The sequence below is a fragment of the Oculina patagonica genome, chromosome 7 (assembly GCF_052425735.1).
Source record: "Oculina patagonica isolate OP01 chromosome 7, crgOcupat, whole genome shotgun sequence".
NCBI lineage: Eukaryota > Metazoa > Cnidaria > Anthozoa > Scleractinia > Oculinidae > Oculina > Oculina patagonica.
In genome coordinates this window covers 20190525-20206898 of record NC_135764.1, presented here as the reverse complement: position 1 = coordinate 20206898, position 16374 = coordinate 20190525, and the positions used below count along the sequence as shown (strand labels likewise).

The 16374-nt window shown below is 39.5% G+C and overlaps 2 protein-coding genes and 3 pseudogenes across 5 annotated transcripts in view; all 5 read left to right on the top strand.

Moving 5' to 3' along the window:
* LOC144661079 (uncharacterized) overlaps window positions 1-4917 on the top strand; it is a 16740-nt pseudogene extending 11823 nt beyond the window's left edge. The window contains exon 2 of the transcript XR_013572195.1: window positions 1-4917. This exon is cut by the window's left edge and continues 1577 nt beyond it. The product of XR_013572195.1 is annotated as an uncharacterized LOC144661079 (transcript).
* LOC144660952 (uncharacterized) overlaps window positions 1-16374 on the top strand; it is an 87989-nt gene that overhangs the window by 17177 nt on the left and 54438 nt on the right. The gene's annotated exons all lie outside the window — the stretch shown is intronic.
* Window positions 6982-7896, top strand: LOC144659270 (melanocyte-stimulating hormone receptor-like). The gene has a single exon (XM_078519690.1). The coding sequence runs from the start codon at window positions 6982-6984 to the stop codon at window positions 7894-7896; it is 915 nt and encodes a 304-aa protein (XP_078375816.1).
* The window catches only part of LOC144661085 (uncharacterized), a 36239-nt pseudogene continuing 31718 nt past the window's right edge, over window positions 11854-16374 (top strand). Inside the window, exon 1 of the transcript XR_013572198.1 lies at window positions 11854-12030. The product of XR_013572198.1 is annotated as an uncharacterized LOC144661085 (transcript). The remainder of the gene's footprint in view (window positions 12031-16374) is intronic.
* LOC144661081 (uncharacterized) overlaps window positions 14648-16374 on the top strand; it is a 33569-nt pseudogene continuing 31842 nt past the window's right edge. The window contains exon 1 of the transcript XR_013572196.1: window positions 14648-16271. The product of XR_013572196.1 is annotated as an uncharacterized LOC144661081 (transcript). The remainder of the gene's footprint in view (window positions 16272-16374) is intronic.

Sequence of the window (16374 nt, the reverse complement as noted above, 5' to 3'; positions counted from 1 at the left end):
CTAGCTGTGAAAGAAATAATGGCATCCGACAAAGTTATTGATCACACATTCAGTTTTCTTTCCCTCTGTGCACCACAGCCATTGAATGTTGATATTGTGATCAATTACATTCTGATCGTAGATGACGAAATTCAAGATAAAGAGATGATTATCACAACGATCCAGAGATGTTCCTTAATTCTGATTGAAGAAGCAGATAATGGCGTCGACATTGGCGTTCATTAGGTTGTGCGTGATGTAATCCATACTGTAGTGAAGGACAATCCGGAAAGTCGACACTATAAAGCTGTGAATGGGGCTGTTACAGCATTTAACCAGTTCATAGACGGTATACTACCAGAGAAACAGTGGTTGGACATAAATACTGTGACGCACACCAAGCGTATCTCACCACATGTAAAGACCTTCCTTTTCAGTATTGAAAATTTGGTTTCGAAAGCAAACATCTCTAAAGTCTTCAAAACTGGAATGTTAAAGCTCGGTCGAACTTGCGAGAACCATTGCGACTTTCACGAGGCCGAAAGATATTATAAATATTCATTAGCAACTTTTCTAGAACAGAAAGGACCTGAGCATGTTGATGTTGCCTCAACTTACACTTACTTGGGGTCTGTTCACGAGGCACTAGGCGACTTTGAACAGGCTAAAAAGTATCATCACCTTGCTCTAAGCATTCAGCTGAAGGCGCTTGGACCTGAGCATGTTGATGTTGCAACTACTTACAGTCAATTGGGTTCTGTTCACCAGGCCCTAGGCGTCTTTGAGCAGGCCAAAGAGTATCATCACCGTAATTTAAACATTTCCCTGAAGGCGCTTGGACCTGAGCATGTTTATGTTGCAACTACTTACAGCAAGTTGGGTTCTGTTCACCAGGCCCTAGACGACTTTGAGCAGGCCAAGGAGTATCATCACCTTGCTTTAAACATTTACCTAAAGGCGCTTGGACCTGTGCATGTTTATGTTGCAACTACTTACGGTAACTTGGGTTCTGTTCACCAGGCCCTAGGCGACTTTGAGCAGGCCAAGGAGTATCATCACCTTGCTTTAAACATTTACCTAAAGGCGCTTGGACCTGAGCATGTTGATATTGCAACTACTTACAGCAAGTTGGGTTCTGTTCACCAGGCCCTAGGCGACTTTAAGCAGGCCAAGGAGTATCATCACCTTGCTTTAAACATTTACCTAAAGGCACTTGGACCTGAGCATGTTGATATTGCAACTACTTACAGCAAGTTGGGTTCTGTTCACCAGGCCCTAGGCGACTTTGAGCAGGCCAAGGAGTATCATCACCTTGCTTTAAACATTCAGCTGAAGGCGCTTGGACCTGAGCATGTTAATATTGCAATTACTTACAGTAAGTTGGGTTCTGTTCACCAGGCCCTAGGCGACTTTGAGCAGGCCAAGGAGTATCATCACCTTGCTTTAAACATTCAGCTGAAGGCGCTTGGACCTGAGCATGTTCATGTTTCAACTACTTACAGTCAATTGGGTTCTGTTCACCAGGCCCTAGGCGACTTTGAACAGGCCAAGGAGTATCATCACCTTGCTTTAAACATTCAGCTGAAGGCGCTTGGACCTGAGCATGTTAATATTGCAACTACCTACAGTAATGTGGGTACTGTTCATCGGGCCCTAGGCGACTTTGAGCAGGCCAAGGAGTATCATCACCTTGCTTTAAACATTTCCCTGAAGGCGCTTGGACCTGAGCATGTTTATGTTGCAACTACTTACAGCAAGTTGGGTTCTGTTCACCAGGCCCTAGGCGACTTTGAGCAGGCCAAGGAGTATCATCATCGTGATTTAAACATTTCCCTGAAGGCGCTTGGACCTGTGCATGTTGATGTTGCAGCTACTTACAGTAACTTGGGTTCTGTTCACCAGGCCCTAGGCGACTTTGAGCAGGCCAAGGAGTATCATCACCTTGCTTTAAACATTTACCTAAAGGCGCTTGGACCTGAGCATGTTTATGTTGCAACTACTTACAGCAACTTGGGTTCTGTTCACCAGGTCCTAGGCGACTTTGAGCAGGCCAAAGAGTATCATCACCGTGATTTAAACATTTCCCTGAAGGCGCTTGGACCTGAGCATGTTGATGTTGCAGCTACTTACAGTAACTTGGGTTCTGTTCACCAGGCCCTAGGCGACTTTGAGCAGGCCAAGGAGTATCATCACCTTGCTTTAAACATTTACCTAAAGGCGCTTGGACCTGAGCATGTTTATGTTGCAACTACTTACAGCAAGTTGGGTTCTGTTCACCAGGCCCTAGGCGACTTTGAGCAGGCCAAGGAGTATCATCATCGTGATTTAAACATTTCCCTAAAGGCGCTTGGACCTGAGCACGTTGATGTTGCAACTACTTACAGTAAGTTGGGTTCTGTTCACCAGGCCCTAGGCGACTTTGAGCAGGCCAAGGAGTATTATCACCTTGCTTTAAACATTCAGCTGAAGGCGCTTGGACCTGAGCATGTTAATATTGCAATTACTTACAGTCAATTGGGTTCTGTTCACCAGGCCCTAGGCGACTTTGAACAGGCCAAGGAGTATCATCACCTTGCTTTAAACATTCAGCTGAAGGCGCTTGGACCTGAGCATGTTAATATTGCAACTACCTACAGTAATTTGGGTACTGTTCATCGGGCCCTGGGCGACTTTGAGCAGGCCAAGGGGTATCATCATTTTGCTCTAAACATTTTCCTGAAGACGCTTGGACCTGAGCATGTTCATGTTGCAACTACCTTCAGTAACTTGGGTTCTGTTCACCAGGCCCTAGGCGACTTTGAGCAGGCCAAGGAGTATCATCATCGTTCTCTTACTATTTACCTGAAGAAGCTTGGACCTGAGCATGTTGATGTTGCAACTATTTACAGTGACTTGGGTTCTGTTTACAAAGCGTTAGGCGACTTTGAACAGGCCCAGGAGTTCCATGATCGTGCTGTGTGCATTAGATGTAAAAGGCTCGGAGCTAATCGTGTTAATGTCCCAGCTGCTCTTGACAGTATGGCTGCTGTTCAGCACCAGTCACTTGATCTACAACAGTCTACAGAGAGTAACAATCCTTCACAAGTTTTTGGGCAAAAACAGCGTCACCGTGTAAGAACCACTTTTTGCATAGTACTTTAAACGTTTGAAGTCGGCTGACAACATTTATCAACACCAATGTTCTTATAAATGCGAGAAATCACGAAATTGGTAACAAAAGAGTAGGAATGAAGAATAGTCGTGATTTCTAGGCCACTATTAAGATATTTATCGAAAAAAAAAAACAAGATAAGTTTTAAATTTGTGCCGACAGTGAAAGCATCCATGATTTCTCGTGGATTCATTTGGGTCTATTATCTGAAATCTCTTCGAAACGTCACCACTCATCGAAAGCCGAGCGTGTTTGTGCAGCTTAAAGGTACTATTCGAGTTTATATATTTGTTGAGTAAATGCTTAAATGAAATAAAATTAGCTGCGAAGCTGTTGTTAAATGTTACAGAAATTGATTATCCTCTCTTAGATCGTGGCACGTGTTTATTAATACGCTGCTCTCGGCTCGAAAGTTAGAAATTAGTGTTAAACAATAAAAATGCAAGCAAGCCGATAGAAATCCTTTTTTGATACTTAGTCGTGTGTTTCAATTAAGTAAAAAGTACTTTTGATGTTAGAGTGGTTTTACTTAACCTGTGAAACAAGAACTGTTAGTTAGTGTGTAATAGTGCTTACTAATTAGTATTAGTGCGTGGTACACAAAAGACAAAGAGTAAAAATCAAGAGAATAACTAATTATAGCGGAATAATAAGAGCTAATACGAAGAAGTAACGTCTACTATCCCACTATCTATTTCACAGGTTCAATAAAACAACTCTAGGTGTTCGATCATTCAAAATATAATACCGAAATATTTCAGGCGCTTGGGACATAAAACTGTACCAACTCGCTTTCTAAATTTAACTGATCAATTACTATATTCTTTTAACCTTATCATTTATACACACAGATGTAACGTTTCCAAGGAACCAGTTCTTCCCTGAAATATGTGTGAATTTCTTACAATTTTATTGCATAGGCTACTGAACACTGTAACTTAGTTGTTTTTAATGTACACCTTAATTAGAATTTTTTAACCATTTTTCTCGATTAAATCGGTTTCAAACATACTTCTTGGGCATCATTGCTGTTTGAAATATTTTCTGTTTTCCTGCTGTGTTACCTACGGAAGTTGTCTATGTACACGCGGGTGTTTCTGTCAAATTTTACTCGTTTTACTGACTTCTCGGATGTTTTTAGTAGCAATATTTAATTTCTTTAGTATGTTTTTCTTTCACACTTTGCACAAAGGTGCAAAAAAAAAAACTAAAGCAGTGATGCTGCAAGAACATGTTTGTGCCCAAGTCACGTTCGGATAATGGTATGGATAATTTCTAGTTGGAAGTTACGCCTACGAAGCTTGTATTTCGCAAGAATTTTCTTAAAACACCTATGTCGACCTTGACAATCTTAGCACTAGTCTAAACTTTTATCTTGTAAATATGTTCCTTGTAAACCTTATAATGCTCGTGCAACCTTGTTTGGACCAAACATGCTCTATACGATATAAAGATTTAGGAAGAAAAGATCCCTCGCAAAGAAACTTTTTCTAACTTCAAGGTTCATGTCAAGGTGGCGTGCGACGCAGCCGCACTTGAATATGGAACGAGCTGCGCATGAACTTAAGTAATTCTAAATTTGCGAGTTTGGCATTCTTGACAGCTGATTGAAAGCTCGAGTTTGGTCCAAATAAAAGAGCGCGAGTCGAATCGAAAGATCAGAGTTGTAAATGCTGGTGATCAGAGTGGTTTATGCAGCTCGTGTAGCCAAATAAATTAAGTTGGACAGAAATTGAGTGTTAAAGTTGAATGCTAATTCCCCCAAGAAAACTCCCTTCAACGTTAGCTAACTATTCACATGCTTTCGTTCTTTACTACAGTAGGTTACGGAGAGTTCCCAAAATCATAATTACTTCACATTTAAACATGCAATGTTGGTGTGAATTTCTGTGCGTTAAACCGCTTTACAATATTGCAGATGACTCAACAAAAGAAAATACAGTGGCGCCTCGTTAATAGAAACACAGATGATACCACAGACCATAGAAAGCGACTTCATTAACGAGGTTATAACATTAAGCGGCCGGGTCGTTTTTTAAGGGTTGCGCGTTTCTTTTATAAAAAATACCCTCATGCCAGAACAGGAACAGAAGTAAAGTAAATGCCTTTAACTTGCGAAGAATGCACTATTTGCTGAAGCAAAACTAGAACTAACCCTGGGGAAAAAACAGGTTTCGCCCTCTCCAATTTGTAAAAATTTTACCGATGACCCTCCCCTCTGAGGCCACGCCCCCCCCCCCCCCTAAAAAACGTACCTTCCTTAATTTCATTTTAAATGTGGTTTTTTTTATTGGCTATTGGTTTTTCTTCGTTTCTGTAATCGTTTGAGTGAAAGAACAGGTGTTTTGCTCCTTACGGGTTCCTCATTGATGGTTTAGTTTGCATAAAAATTCATTTTCGAAGTTCAGTGGCTCATAGCCATTTAGATTAAATAAAATTTGTACCACGTTCAGTATTTTTAAAAATAAAATTTTGTTTACAGAACGGCGGGGAAACTGTCAATTGTTTGGTTTTCTTTAGTAATATTAATTTTCTTTAATACGCAAAATTTCCGTAACTTAAACTAACTAACATCAATGAAGTAATTGTTATGAAAAATTGCTAGCCTGTTGGCGCAGTGAAGTAGCAAAAAGTATCGCAACTTGTAACACGGAAACAAAAACAATTAATTCCCATTTTTAAATCTTTATCAAGAACTTAACATAGACTCACGTTTGCGGTTGGAAATATTAGCACTGCACTTTTAATAGCTTTACATAAGAAAATAAAACCATCGGCACACTTTGGCACTGTTTATATTCAAAAAACAGATTAAAAAACAAGAAAAAAATTACAGCCGGATACGCTGCCAAGAACTTTAGCTCAATGCCGCAAGGTGCAGTTAATGATTTAAGCTGATATTATTAAGTGATTTTTGTTGCTTAAGAAGAAGATAGATAGCATTCAGCTGATGATTCATCTTTGTGTCACAATGTATTCATTTCTTTTTTAATGAAGATTATATGAGATAACCAAAGAACACTGTCGGAACAGTGTAAAAGACATCTTTAATCACAGTTAATGCTATCTAAAATGTCTTAAGTAGAAGATATTGTAATTAGAATTTTTTGATTTCCTGACGGTATTATACGGAGTATGATTAACTTCACATCTAGATTATATTACTTTGCATTTGACTTCTTTTTATTATTCGACAATTCATGCAATACAAACAGTTTTTACACGACTTTCGTGTCTACGTTTTACACTTCGCATTTGTAACCCGCAACTGAAGGCGTTACTTGGTAAGTAAACATTTTACTCTTGTTACAATAAACCAAGAGAAAATAAGAACAAACAGATACTAACCGATGTTAAACACTCTCCATCGACAGCGTAGAAGACTTTACTTATCAAAGGATTAACTGGGTTTGTTTTCTCGGACAATTCGCCATATTCAAACTAGTTTTGTAATGTAATCGTAGGAAACTAGGAAGCAAAAACGGAGAACGATAATTTTATCCCCATAACTCAAAGCCTTGATAACTCGATCTTTCCGCTAACTCGAACCTTCAAAGTCGATTACCACCGTTAGAATTTATTTATCGCCAGTTCACTTTCGTGTTCGCTCGCGAGAAATGTTGTCCGAAACCCTTTCAAACTTTGGTTGACGGAAATTTTGGAAACGTTTTCGCGGGCGATTCGATTTGAAAAATCGCGTATCAATGTTAACGGTGGTAATCGTTTTTGCCCATATACTGTAAGTCTGTAATCATCACCAAAAAGGTGTTTTAGTTCCTGTTTTTTAAAAATATATTCTATTTTATTTTTCTTAAATAGATTTTACTTCCCCCTTGTTAAAGCTTGTCCACATGAATGCCAGAAACTCAACTAGTGAAGATTGCCAACTCCTCCAGGGGGAAATATTCTCACAAGAAAATTACATTGTCATACTGATATGCATTGTTATCAACTTGGTGACGTGTCCCGTAACCATAGTAATGAACGTGCTGGTGATAGTGGCCGTGAAGACCAGGCAGGGACTGCAGAGAATGTCTAACATCCTGTTGGCTTATTTGGCGGGCACAGATCTGCTGGTTGGAGTGGTCAGCCAACCACTTTTAATCACGGCGTTGATATTCCTAATGACTGACTCGTTTACTGCATATTGCACAGTCTACAACGCGGTCACGCTAACAACCAACTTCTCAGTCATAACATCGGTGTTTCATTTGACTTTGATCAGCATCGATCGTTATGTGGCGATAAAACATGCGTTGCGTTACGAAAGCATCGTGACCAAGTCACGCATTACTGCCGCCGTCGTCTGCAGCTGGTTGTCAGTGTTAGCTTATGTTGTCTACGCTTATCTTGTGACCGGGAAAACGCAATGTTTCGCTCTGTCACTAATGGTAGCAGGAAATTTGTCAGTGATCGCTTACTGTCATATTTCCGTTTACACGATTTCTCGTCGTCACAGGCGCCAGATCATATCCCAGCAGATTTCTCAAGCAGCTATCGCAAAATTCTTGGAGCAAAAGAAAGCATGGAAAACTACAACAATCATAATCGGTGTTGTGTGTCTGTCCTTCTTACCAGGCCTAGTAAACAACGTGTCGAGGATCTTCATCTCTGGCGGAATCTTTGAAAACAGAAATCACAGTCTGTTTATTCCTGTATTTTTTACCTGCATGATGTTAAATTCACTTTTTAATCCGATGATTTACTGCTGGAGGATCAGACAATTTCGAGAAGCTCTTCTTGAGCTTCTTGCAAGGAATAATTAAGACCAAGTCTATTGAGGGGATGAGGCAGTCGTAATTTTAAGTCCCACGTTCAGTAGTCCATTTCGAACCATCTCCCTGTCACGTACAGCTAGTGTCACGCACAGTTACAACTTAACTTACTATTTTCTTACAGTTTCAGTTTAAAATTTATCTTTCAAAGAATTTATATTTAGTTAATTAATTTTTTCTACTTTTGCTTTAAAAAAGGTAATTTTTTACTGCACCGGTCTGCTGGTGGGAGGTCGGAGGTCTGAAATCGAAAATGTAGGGAGTCTGGGACGGCTAAAAAAATTCGAAAATTAATTCTCAGAATGACGACGTCTGATTTCTCTACGCGACTAATATAGTGACAATGGATGAAACTCTCAGCTTTCTGTGGTCGCATGTTTTTGCTACTTTGGGAGAACGGAAGTGGAATCTCATATTATAACCGGAAGTAGAAATGCTAATTGTTCAAAAGCCGACAATAGACGTAAAATCGCCTGCATATCGTTCTAAAAAATGTCTTAAAAACCCCTAAATACCACCACAACATTGGCCGTTTTTATACTAGAGACGAGTTACCCGTCTAGACGAGCTTCGGCAAAAATTTTGTTGCTCGTCTGGTTATGCGTCTCTAGTATAAAGACGGGCACAAGACGAGTTACCCGTCTAGACGAGCTACTTTTCGAAATGCGTCTTGAAAGACGGATAACGAAAGGATGCTCTTCTAGACGCGTAACTCGTCTTGTGCCCGTCTTTATACTAGAGACGCATAACCAGACGAGCAACAAAATTTTTGCCGAAGCTCGTCTAGACGGGTAACTCGTGTCTAGTATAAAAACGGCCATTATTAATATCTTGAAAACCTAAAATTTGCACTACCGACGACACCGTAAAAGAAACATTAAATCCATTATGTTTGCCCAAAACAGCATCTTCTTGTGACTATCAGTCATCACGCTGGAGTCAAGCGAACAGTGAAATTTTTATGTTACTTAGAAATGTAACATTTGTTGCTGCAATTCAGTTCGGAAAACCGTTGCAACGTTGAATCGAATTTACAGAAAACCTCAACCATACCCTCTTCCCTGAATCATTGCTCGTCCAACTGCTTCAAATTAAGTTTTAAGGTCCAAATCAGCTGAATAAGACTTCTTACTAAGTGAGACTACAAGGAAACTCCAATAATCATTTAAGATATAACAAACCACACATGAGAGAGGTAATGCTCTAACCTTCCACCCTGCACATAATTTTTTTATCCTATTTTCCTCTTCCCTTCATTTTCTTAATAGACCATTTGCATTATGACGTAAAAGCGCAAAGACTTCTGGTAGTTGTAGTTATGTTCGCGGGAAATTTTGAATCGTCATCAAGCCCGCCTGCCCAAGAAAATCGTGATGGAGGTAAAGAAAAATACTCTCACCGAAGAAGACGTCTCTGGGGCGACATTTAAAGCGCAAAAAGCAACCTCTCAGTATAAAACCAAGTCCGTTACAATGAAAAAAAAGTTATGCAAGAAATTGTATATTTCTGGGTTGCATTTTGCAGCGAAGTTTCAACGAGTGTTTACTCCACTCGAGTCCGCGCGGTTATTTAATTAAATTCCTAAAAACTTTTGCTTGCCAGGTATTTTCAAATAATATACGAAGACGCAATATTTTACCATTTCTAAACATGGGGGAGTACAGTACATGATGTCTCCACTCGTAAAAATCTTTGAGGCTCACCGTTCGAGTCTCACAAGTAATCGTTCATCAACAAGATTATGCATTAATCAATTGAAACCCCGGCCCCCTAACCCCCGGGACTTACCGGGATTTTAACGCGTCCAAAGCCGGGATTTAACGCACTTTTAACGGCGCGTTGGCCCCGGTAGGCGGTGAATTTAACAAAATGTCATTAGACCGGGGCCGTGGAGCGGTGATTTAACAGCCCGCAATCGCCTGAAGCGGGGACAACAGCCGGGATTTAACATGAAGGACTAATGTTTTTCTCAAATGTGCGTTGTGAGGAATTTGTTCTAAGATGTCTTAACGCTTCTACCTTGATGAAGCCTTTCGTGACACCTGGCAGATAACACGAATAGAAATTCGTGTATTGAAACGGCTCTGTAGGTTTGTAATGTATTCGCGCGTCAAGGATAGACTCCTTGTGGAATCTCCACCTTTGTGCGCTATCGTCTCCAAGAAAGTTGTTTGTGTTTCTGATATTTCAGCCGTGAATTTTATCGAAGGGTGGAAGCTGTTTGCCTTTAGAAGAAATTCTTCTATTTTGTTTCTTGCCCATGGCTGTTCGTTTGTTTGAAAGATAATCTTTTGCATTGAATTTGAACGAGTTTTCTTGAAAGATTAGACTGAGTATCTCTCTTTAAAACCTGTTAGGTTCGGGAGGGTTTCCTTGATGAAATTCTTTGTATGCTTCGCATACAGTGTTAATGAGACAAGGAAGGCTTTTTTAGGCTGTTTAGGCAGTGTAATCTTTTCATTGAAGTTATTAAAGTCTGTCGCACGAAGCTCGTTTCTGTGCTATCCGGCTGAAGTAGATGGTCAACAAAAGGTGAAATACGTTCTGTAGGGCAATCACACCCGATATTATGGGTCTTCCGACAGGTGTGTTCATAATAGCTTATTTTGGGTTAGAAATTTTGCAATTGTGACTCTGACTTTCTTAGTTTTCTCAAAGTAAAAGGCTTTTGGCGGAAACAAACTACATCAGGTTTCTTTCTCACCTTATAGCTATATATGAACAACTGACAAATGAAAGAAATAGGATTTTTAACTTCTTGAACGAAATCAAGATTTTCCCCCGGTTTTTCCTGAACATCGCTCGAGTTGCTACTCTATTTGGTTAGGATGTCCCCGCTATGCGGGGCTTTTAACAGACGTCTTGGCCCCTAGGGCGGGGTAATGAGCCGGGTTTTAACACTTGGCAAATGTTAAATTCCTCGGTAAGTCCCGGGGGTCGGGGGGCCGGGGTTTCAATTGACTGATGCATTATGGAAATAAAATTAAGCTTATATTTGCTCGCACAGCCCTCGCTCGGATTGAAACCACAGCTGTCACAACTGCTACTCGACGGGTTGACATTTCCAGCACAAAAACAAGAAAACTTCTTTGGTAAAGAATATAAATTTGACGAAAACAGAAATACAATTTTAATTGATAAAAAACAAATAATCTGTATTCACCTGCACAGGGTAGTTTTGATTGATCAGCTTAAAACTGTTTGATTGATCCTTCATGATTCATCGATGAACCTCGATTGAACGAGGGAATTTATTTGACTCGTTTCTCTGTCTCACTGTAAAAATAAATTAAACTGACCGTCCCGCCGAACAAAATTTATTCACCTGCGATCGATGGAAGCGATCGTTTGTTGAACGTCTGCAAATAGATGATAAACAAAGTCAATCTTTGCCTTGCTTTCACTTGATTCCACACAAATTTAGTTATATCCTAGACTCGTCCTTTCAAGCAATCTGTTTCCAGTGCGCGATATTTTAAAGCTGTGATGTTAGGCTAAAATTATTTACGAAGAGAAGTTGTCGGCCGCGATGAGTCAACTCCGCCGCACAACGTACATATTAAACTTGCTTGAACACGAACAACATTTGTTTGTCTGTCTTGGTTAAAACACATAACTCAGTCATTTTTTATTCCAAAGCTATCATCCTGTTTTCTATATTTTTGACAGGTAACTGAAAAAATAAATGTATAAACAAATTTCGAAGCGACAATAAGAGCGTGAACTTTAGCAGCTCAACTTCAGATCAAAATAAAAGTCCTGATGTCCACCTTCACGCTTGGCTGCCCTTAGCCAATCATAAGGCAGAAATGGTTTTTTCCCGCGAAAACCAGAAGTCATTGCGCTTTTACGTCATAATGCAAATGGTCTATTTCCGTTCTTTATTGTCATTTGTTGACCCATTTTCTAATAAATTACTTTTCATTCTCCATGCCGGCACGGCTCAGTGCGTGTTCTGAAAAGCCGGTTTGTAATATGTCAAAAATAGACACAAACGTCAACATCACGCGATGTACTTTGCATGCCGCACTTTCACTTTCTTTCTTTTCAATGAGTCCGCACCTCCGATCGCTCCAAACTGGTTGACAGAATTGATGGCAGAATAAGTTGGAAACATTCTAAATAGTAAGTATTTAGTTTAATGCTGGTGTGCTGAGGTTCGGTTAATTAGCAGTATACGTACTTTCATTGTAAACTAATGAGTTGTGTAGAGCTCATCTTTGATGGAACTTGCAAAATGCATAAAATTCCATCGCTACATAAAAACCTAGGCACAGTTTTAAATTCCTAAGCTGTATCACGGAAGTTCGGTCTTTAAAGGTTTGATATTTTCGCTCGATTACGAAAGATCAAGTCGAACAATTAAATATTCAGCCATGGTCTACTTGTTTGCCAGAGTTTTGATGCCCATATACCAGAAATAACTAAATCAAAACGTGGCAACAGCGATTCATCATATGAAAACCAGTCTTAGCCAGGTATTGGTGATCCAATTGGTGAAACACTGACCAGTGTATGTTTTAAACTAACAACAAAAACAATATGCAACTTTGTTCCATCAAGCATTTTATGAAGTAGAACCAACCGCCACTTTTCACTTTGACAGAAAAATCGATGTTCTTTCGATGTTTTTTGTATGCAGTTTTTATTAACCTTTACTAGTCACCCCTTTTTGAAGTATTTTTATGCAATTTAGAGACGAAACACTTCGATTTCTATCAAATGTTTATCACTGAAATGTTTCGGTTCGTTTCCTTCAGAACAAGGCATCGCAAAGTTTGAATAATAATTGAAGTCGATTACACCACTTGGAGACTCCAAGCAGAACGAACTGTAAACATGATGATTACCTATATCATTAAAGTCAGCATCATTGTTTTGCAGGTCAAAGGATATAAAACCAGTTCATTTCCAACATTTTTTAATAAAAACAAACTTATTTTGAGTTCAAGCCAGATGTTACGCTCAGTTTAACATCTGCAAATCGCATGTATGATAAACGGATATTCCCAAACTTTTTGTTAAAATAGTTGATCTTCATAGATCTACATTTTATCTTTAATGGCGTGTGCTCAAATAGAAGTATATTGAACTTTCTAAAACATGAAACCAACCATACGTATGCAGTATTTTTAAATTTATAAAAAGCACAACAGGCTAGAAAAATATTTCACTGACAGGGTGGCCTGCGAATAACCTTTGTTAAAACCTCTGTGGATAATCTTTATTATTATACATTAGAATTACTTTGAAACACGTGATTGGTCGAGCGAATTCAGTCAATATACAGTAGCATGTGAACTCGACATGATAACCCAATATCTGCAGCAGATATTGGGTTATCATGTCGAGTTCAAAGTCTGCCTAGTTTCCAAGCCCCTCGTCCGTGTAGTGCTGTCAAACTTTGAAATAATATGGCGGAGCGATTCGCCTCCGTTTACGAAGAGGAATTGAACGTTTTGATCAAGAATATATATTCTAAAAACACCAACAGAACAAAAAAACAAGTGTAAAAATTCTGAATGATTATCTGAAGGAGAAGAACCTGGAGGAACCACAAGATAAAACCGCTTTGGCCAATGTTCTGACGAATCGAAGTTTTACGCCGGCGATAATTATGGAAAATTGTTTCAAAACGTATAATAAAACAATTATTGAATTCGGTTTTCACATGATATCGTGAATTATCAAAACCTCATGTCTGTGTTATCCGCCTCAGCCTTCGGCTTCGGCAGATAACACAGACCTCGGTTTTGATAATTCACGATATCATGCTCAACCTCATCCAATAATTGCTTATTGTGTCGTTCTAAGTCAAACTGCATAAAGAAAAAAAAAACAGAAAAATGAGCGAACGAGTGTTTTTTTAATACTGATTTTAAAGAACACCAAAACACTTCAAAAATTAAGTCTATGGAAGCAGCTCGTTTTCTCGCTTTAGTTCCAAGCTGCTAAAAAAGGGTCAATTCACAAATCACGGAAAAATGAGGTGAGATGGCAGTATTATGAGGAGGGTTGTAATCACAACGCAAAGTAGCGGACATTTTCGTTTAATTTAGACTTGCCCACAAGTCGAGTTCACAAGAAGCAAACGACTTCGAAAAAGTCTAATCTTGGCTCAGAGCGAAACAAAATGGAGGATTAAGGTGTCACGATGCAATGACTTATGTCTTGTTTAAATTTTGTTAATTATGTTAATTATTCAAGTTTGCTTTTAATGGGCTAAATTTCAGAGCGAGATAAGGTTGCTTACGAATTGTTATGAGAGGCGATTGTTCTACAGGCTAACGGTCATTTCACGAATCACAAAAAAGTCCCGAGAGTCGTTTAACTGGCAGCGAAAAGAGAATTGAATTATTTGTTTAGCAGGACTCGTTTTGTCACAAGAGTCGACAACATATAGAGCTGATCGCTTTTCTATCTTTCCTATCTTTCCTCATCCTGGCAAAATCGGGAACTTAGCATTTTTCCTGCCCATGTTTGGAAAAGGGTTCCTACCTTAAACTTTGTCTAATTACGACAGAACCGCAACTGTTGTCTGTAATCACTGGACTTACAAACTGACCAATCAGCTTCAGTGGACCAAACTAGAAACATCTTTGATTTCCTTGTAATCATTTTTGTAATTATTTAAATATCGCGACTTATCAGACTAGAGTGTTCATTTGTCCTGTGCTTTTTATTTCAAGAAGTATTTGAGACCAAGGCCATACAGGGCTGGCAGTCGTAATTTTAATTCTCAAGTTGAGTTGTCCAGTTCGAACCCTTTCTCTGTCACGCACTGCTAAGCGTAGGCTGGGCTACGATTTTACAAATTTTAAATTTCTCTTTAGAAGAATTTGTATTTTATTTAAATTATTATTTTAATAATGCAGGTCCTTAATTTCCGTAACCTCTATTCCTAATTTTGCCTTAAAAAGATAAATTTCAACATTTAAATAAAAAAATCTTGTCCAAACGATTTTACAAAACTTAGCATTTTCCTAGCTTATTGTTTTCCCGAAATTAATTCCCAGTTCTCAGTTCTAGTTCCCTTGTTGTTGTTTTTGGTGATTCCCAGGCCGAGTACTGAGTGAAATCCCAGTTGCCATTTTTCCCCTTTGGAGGGTGGGAGGGGTGAATGTGAATTTGAGTGAAATTTTAGGAGGTTTAAAGAAAGGAAAGCAGAAAGAAAATTGTTTTTGGAACACCATCAGACAGTTAACCCCCACGCACGAGCACTGCTAGTCCAGTCCCTGAACTCTCTCTTCGGCGCGCGTTTTATAGGGGCTGAACCCAGGCGCGCGAAGAGAGAGTCCAGGATAACTTGCATGCGCATGCGCCAGTTTTTCCCTCGAAAATTTGGGGGAAAACCATTTTGGCAGCCCTTTTGAAAACGCGCGCGCACAGATGACGAGTTTAACTACGCGACCGTGAACTAAAGCAGGATTACCGGAATAATTTTAAAAAGCCTAGCTTTGCAGTCAGTGTCTGCTAAAAGTTAACGGCCAAAACAAAAATCGCTATCCGTTAACTATTCCTAGTATTTTGTAGCTGTTTATTGAATTGGTTTTGGATGCAATCGAGCACAGTTTTTTTTCTCGCATTTATTCGCGCGCTTGGTCGCGTAGTTCAATTCGTCATTTGAGCGAGCCAGTTTTAGCCTAGCACCTGCGTCTTAAGCAAGTGACGCCACACTCCTCGCCTCTGATTGGTTCGTTCTGAGCATGCGCATGCAAGTTATCCTGGACTCTCTCTTCGCGCGAAAAAAAGTGTATTGTAAGTGCCAAAAAGTTCATTATCTCTTCGCGCGCCTGGGTTCAACTCCTATAAAGGGCGCGTGGAAGAGAGAGTTCAGGGACTGGACTAGAGCACTGCAGGAGGCCAAGGGACTGTTTTGGTGTCCAGCTACTAATTTTTAATTTTTAATTCACATTTAAGCATTAATATTTCTTATTTATCCAAATTTTACTCCTTTGAGAAAAACTTTCTCCTCTCCAAAATCCCCAAAATTCACCAAAACAAAATCACAAAACACCGCACTAACATAGATTTGTAAAATGAGCAGAAAGTTTTTGGATTACTTGAAACGTTAACGAGATATTTGCATTAAACCCACATCTAAAGGTGGAAAAAAGGCTTTAACGTGACCCTCCCCCCCCCCCCCTCCCTTGGTCCCGTTTTCCGTTTCCCGTTCCATCGTCAACTTCCCGAGAAATCACGTGCTTATCATTATGTGCTGAAAATAGACACAAACGTCAATATCACGCTATCTGCTTTGCACGCGATTTGCAATTTCAGTTTTACTCTTACTTCCACCCCAAACTGGTTCATTATTTACCTGGCCTGCTGAAGTGCTCCAGAATAAGTTGGAAACATCTTCATCAGTAAGTATATAGTTTATATCTGGCATGTTGGAGTTCAGGGCCCCGTTATTCAAAGGCTTGAAGCGGATAAATCACTATCCAGTAAATGGCGTAGTTTGTTTTT

Coding starts and splice junctions, on each gene's coding strand:
- LOC144659270 (XM_078519690.1), top strand. CDS start 6,982: ATGAATGCCAGAAACTCAACTAGTGAAGATTGCCAACTCCTCCAGGGG.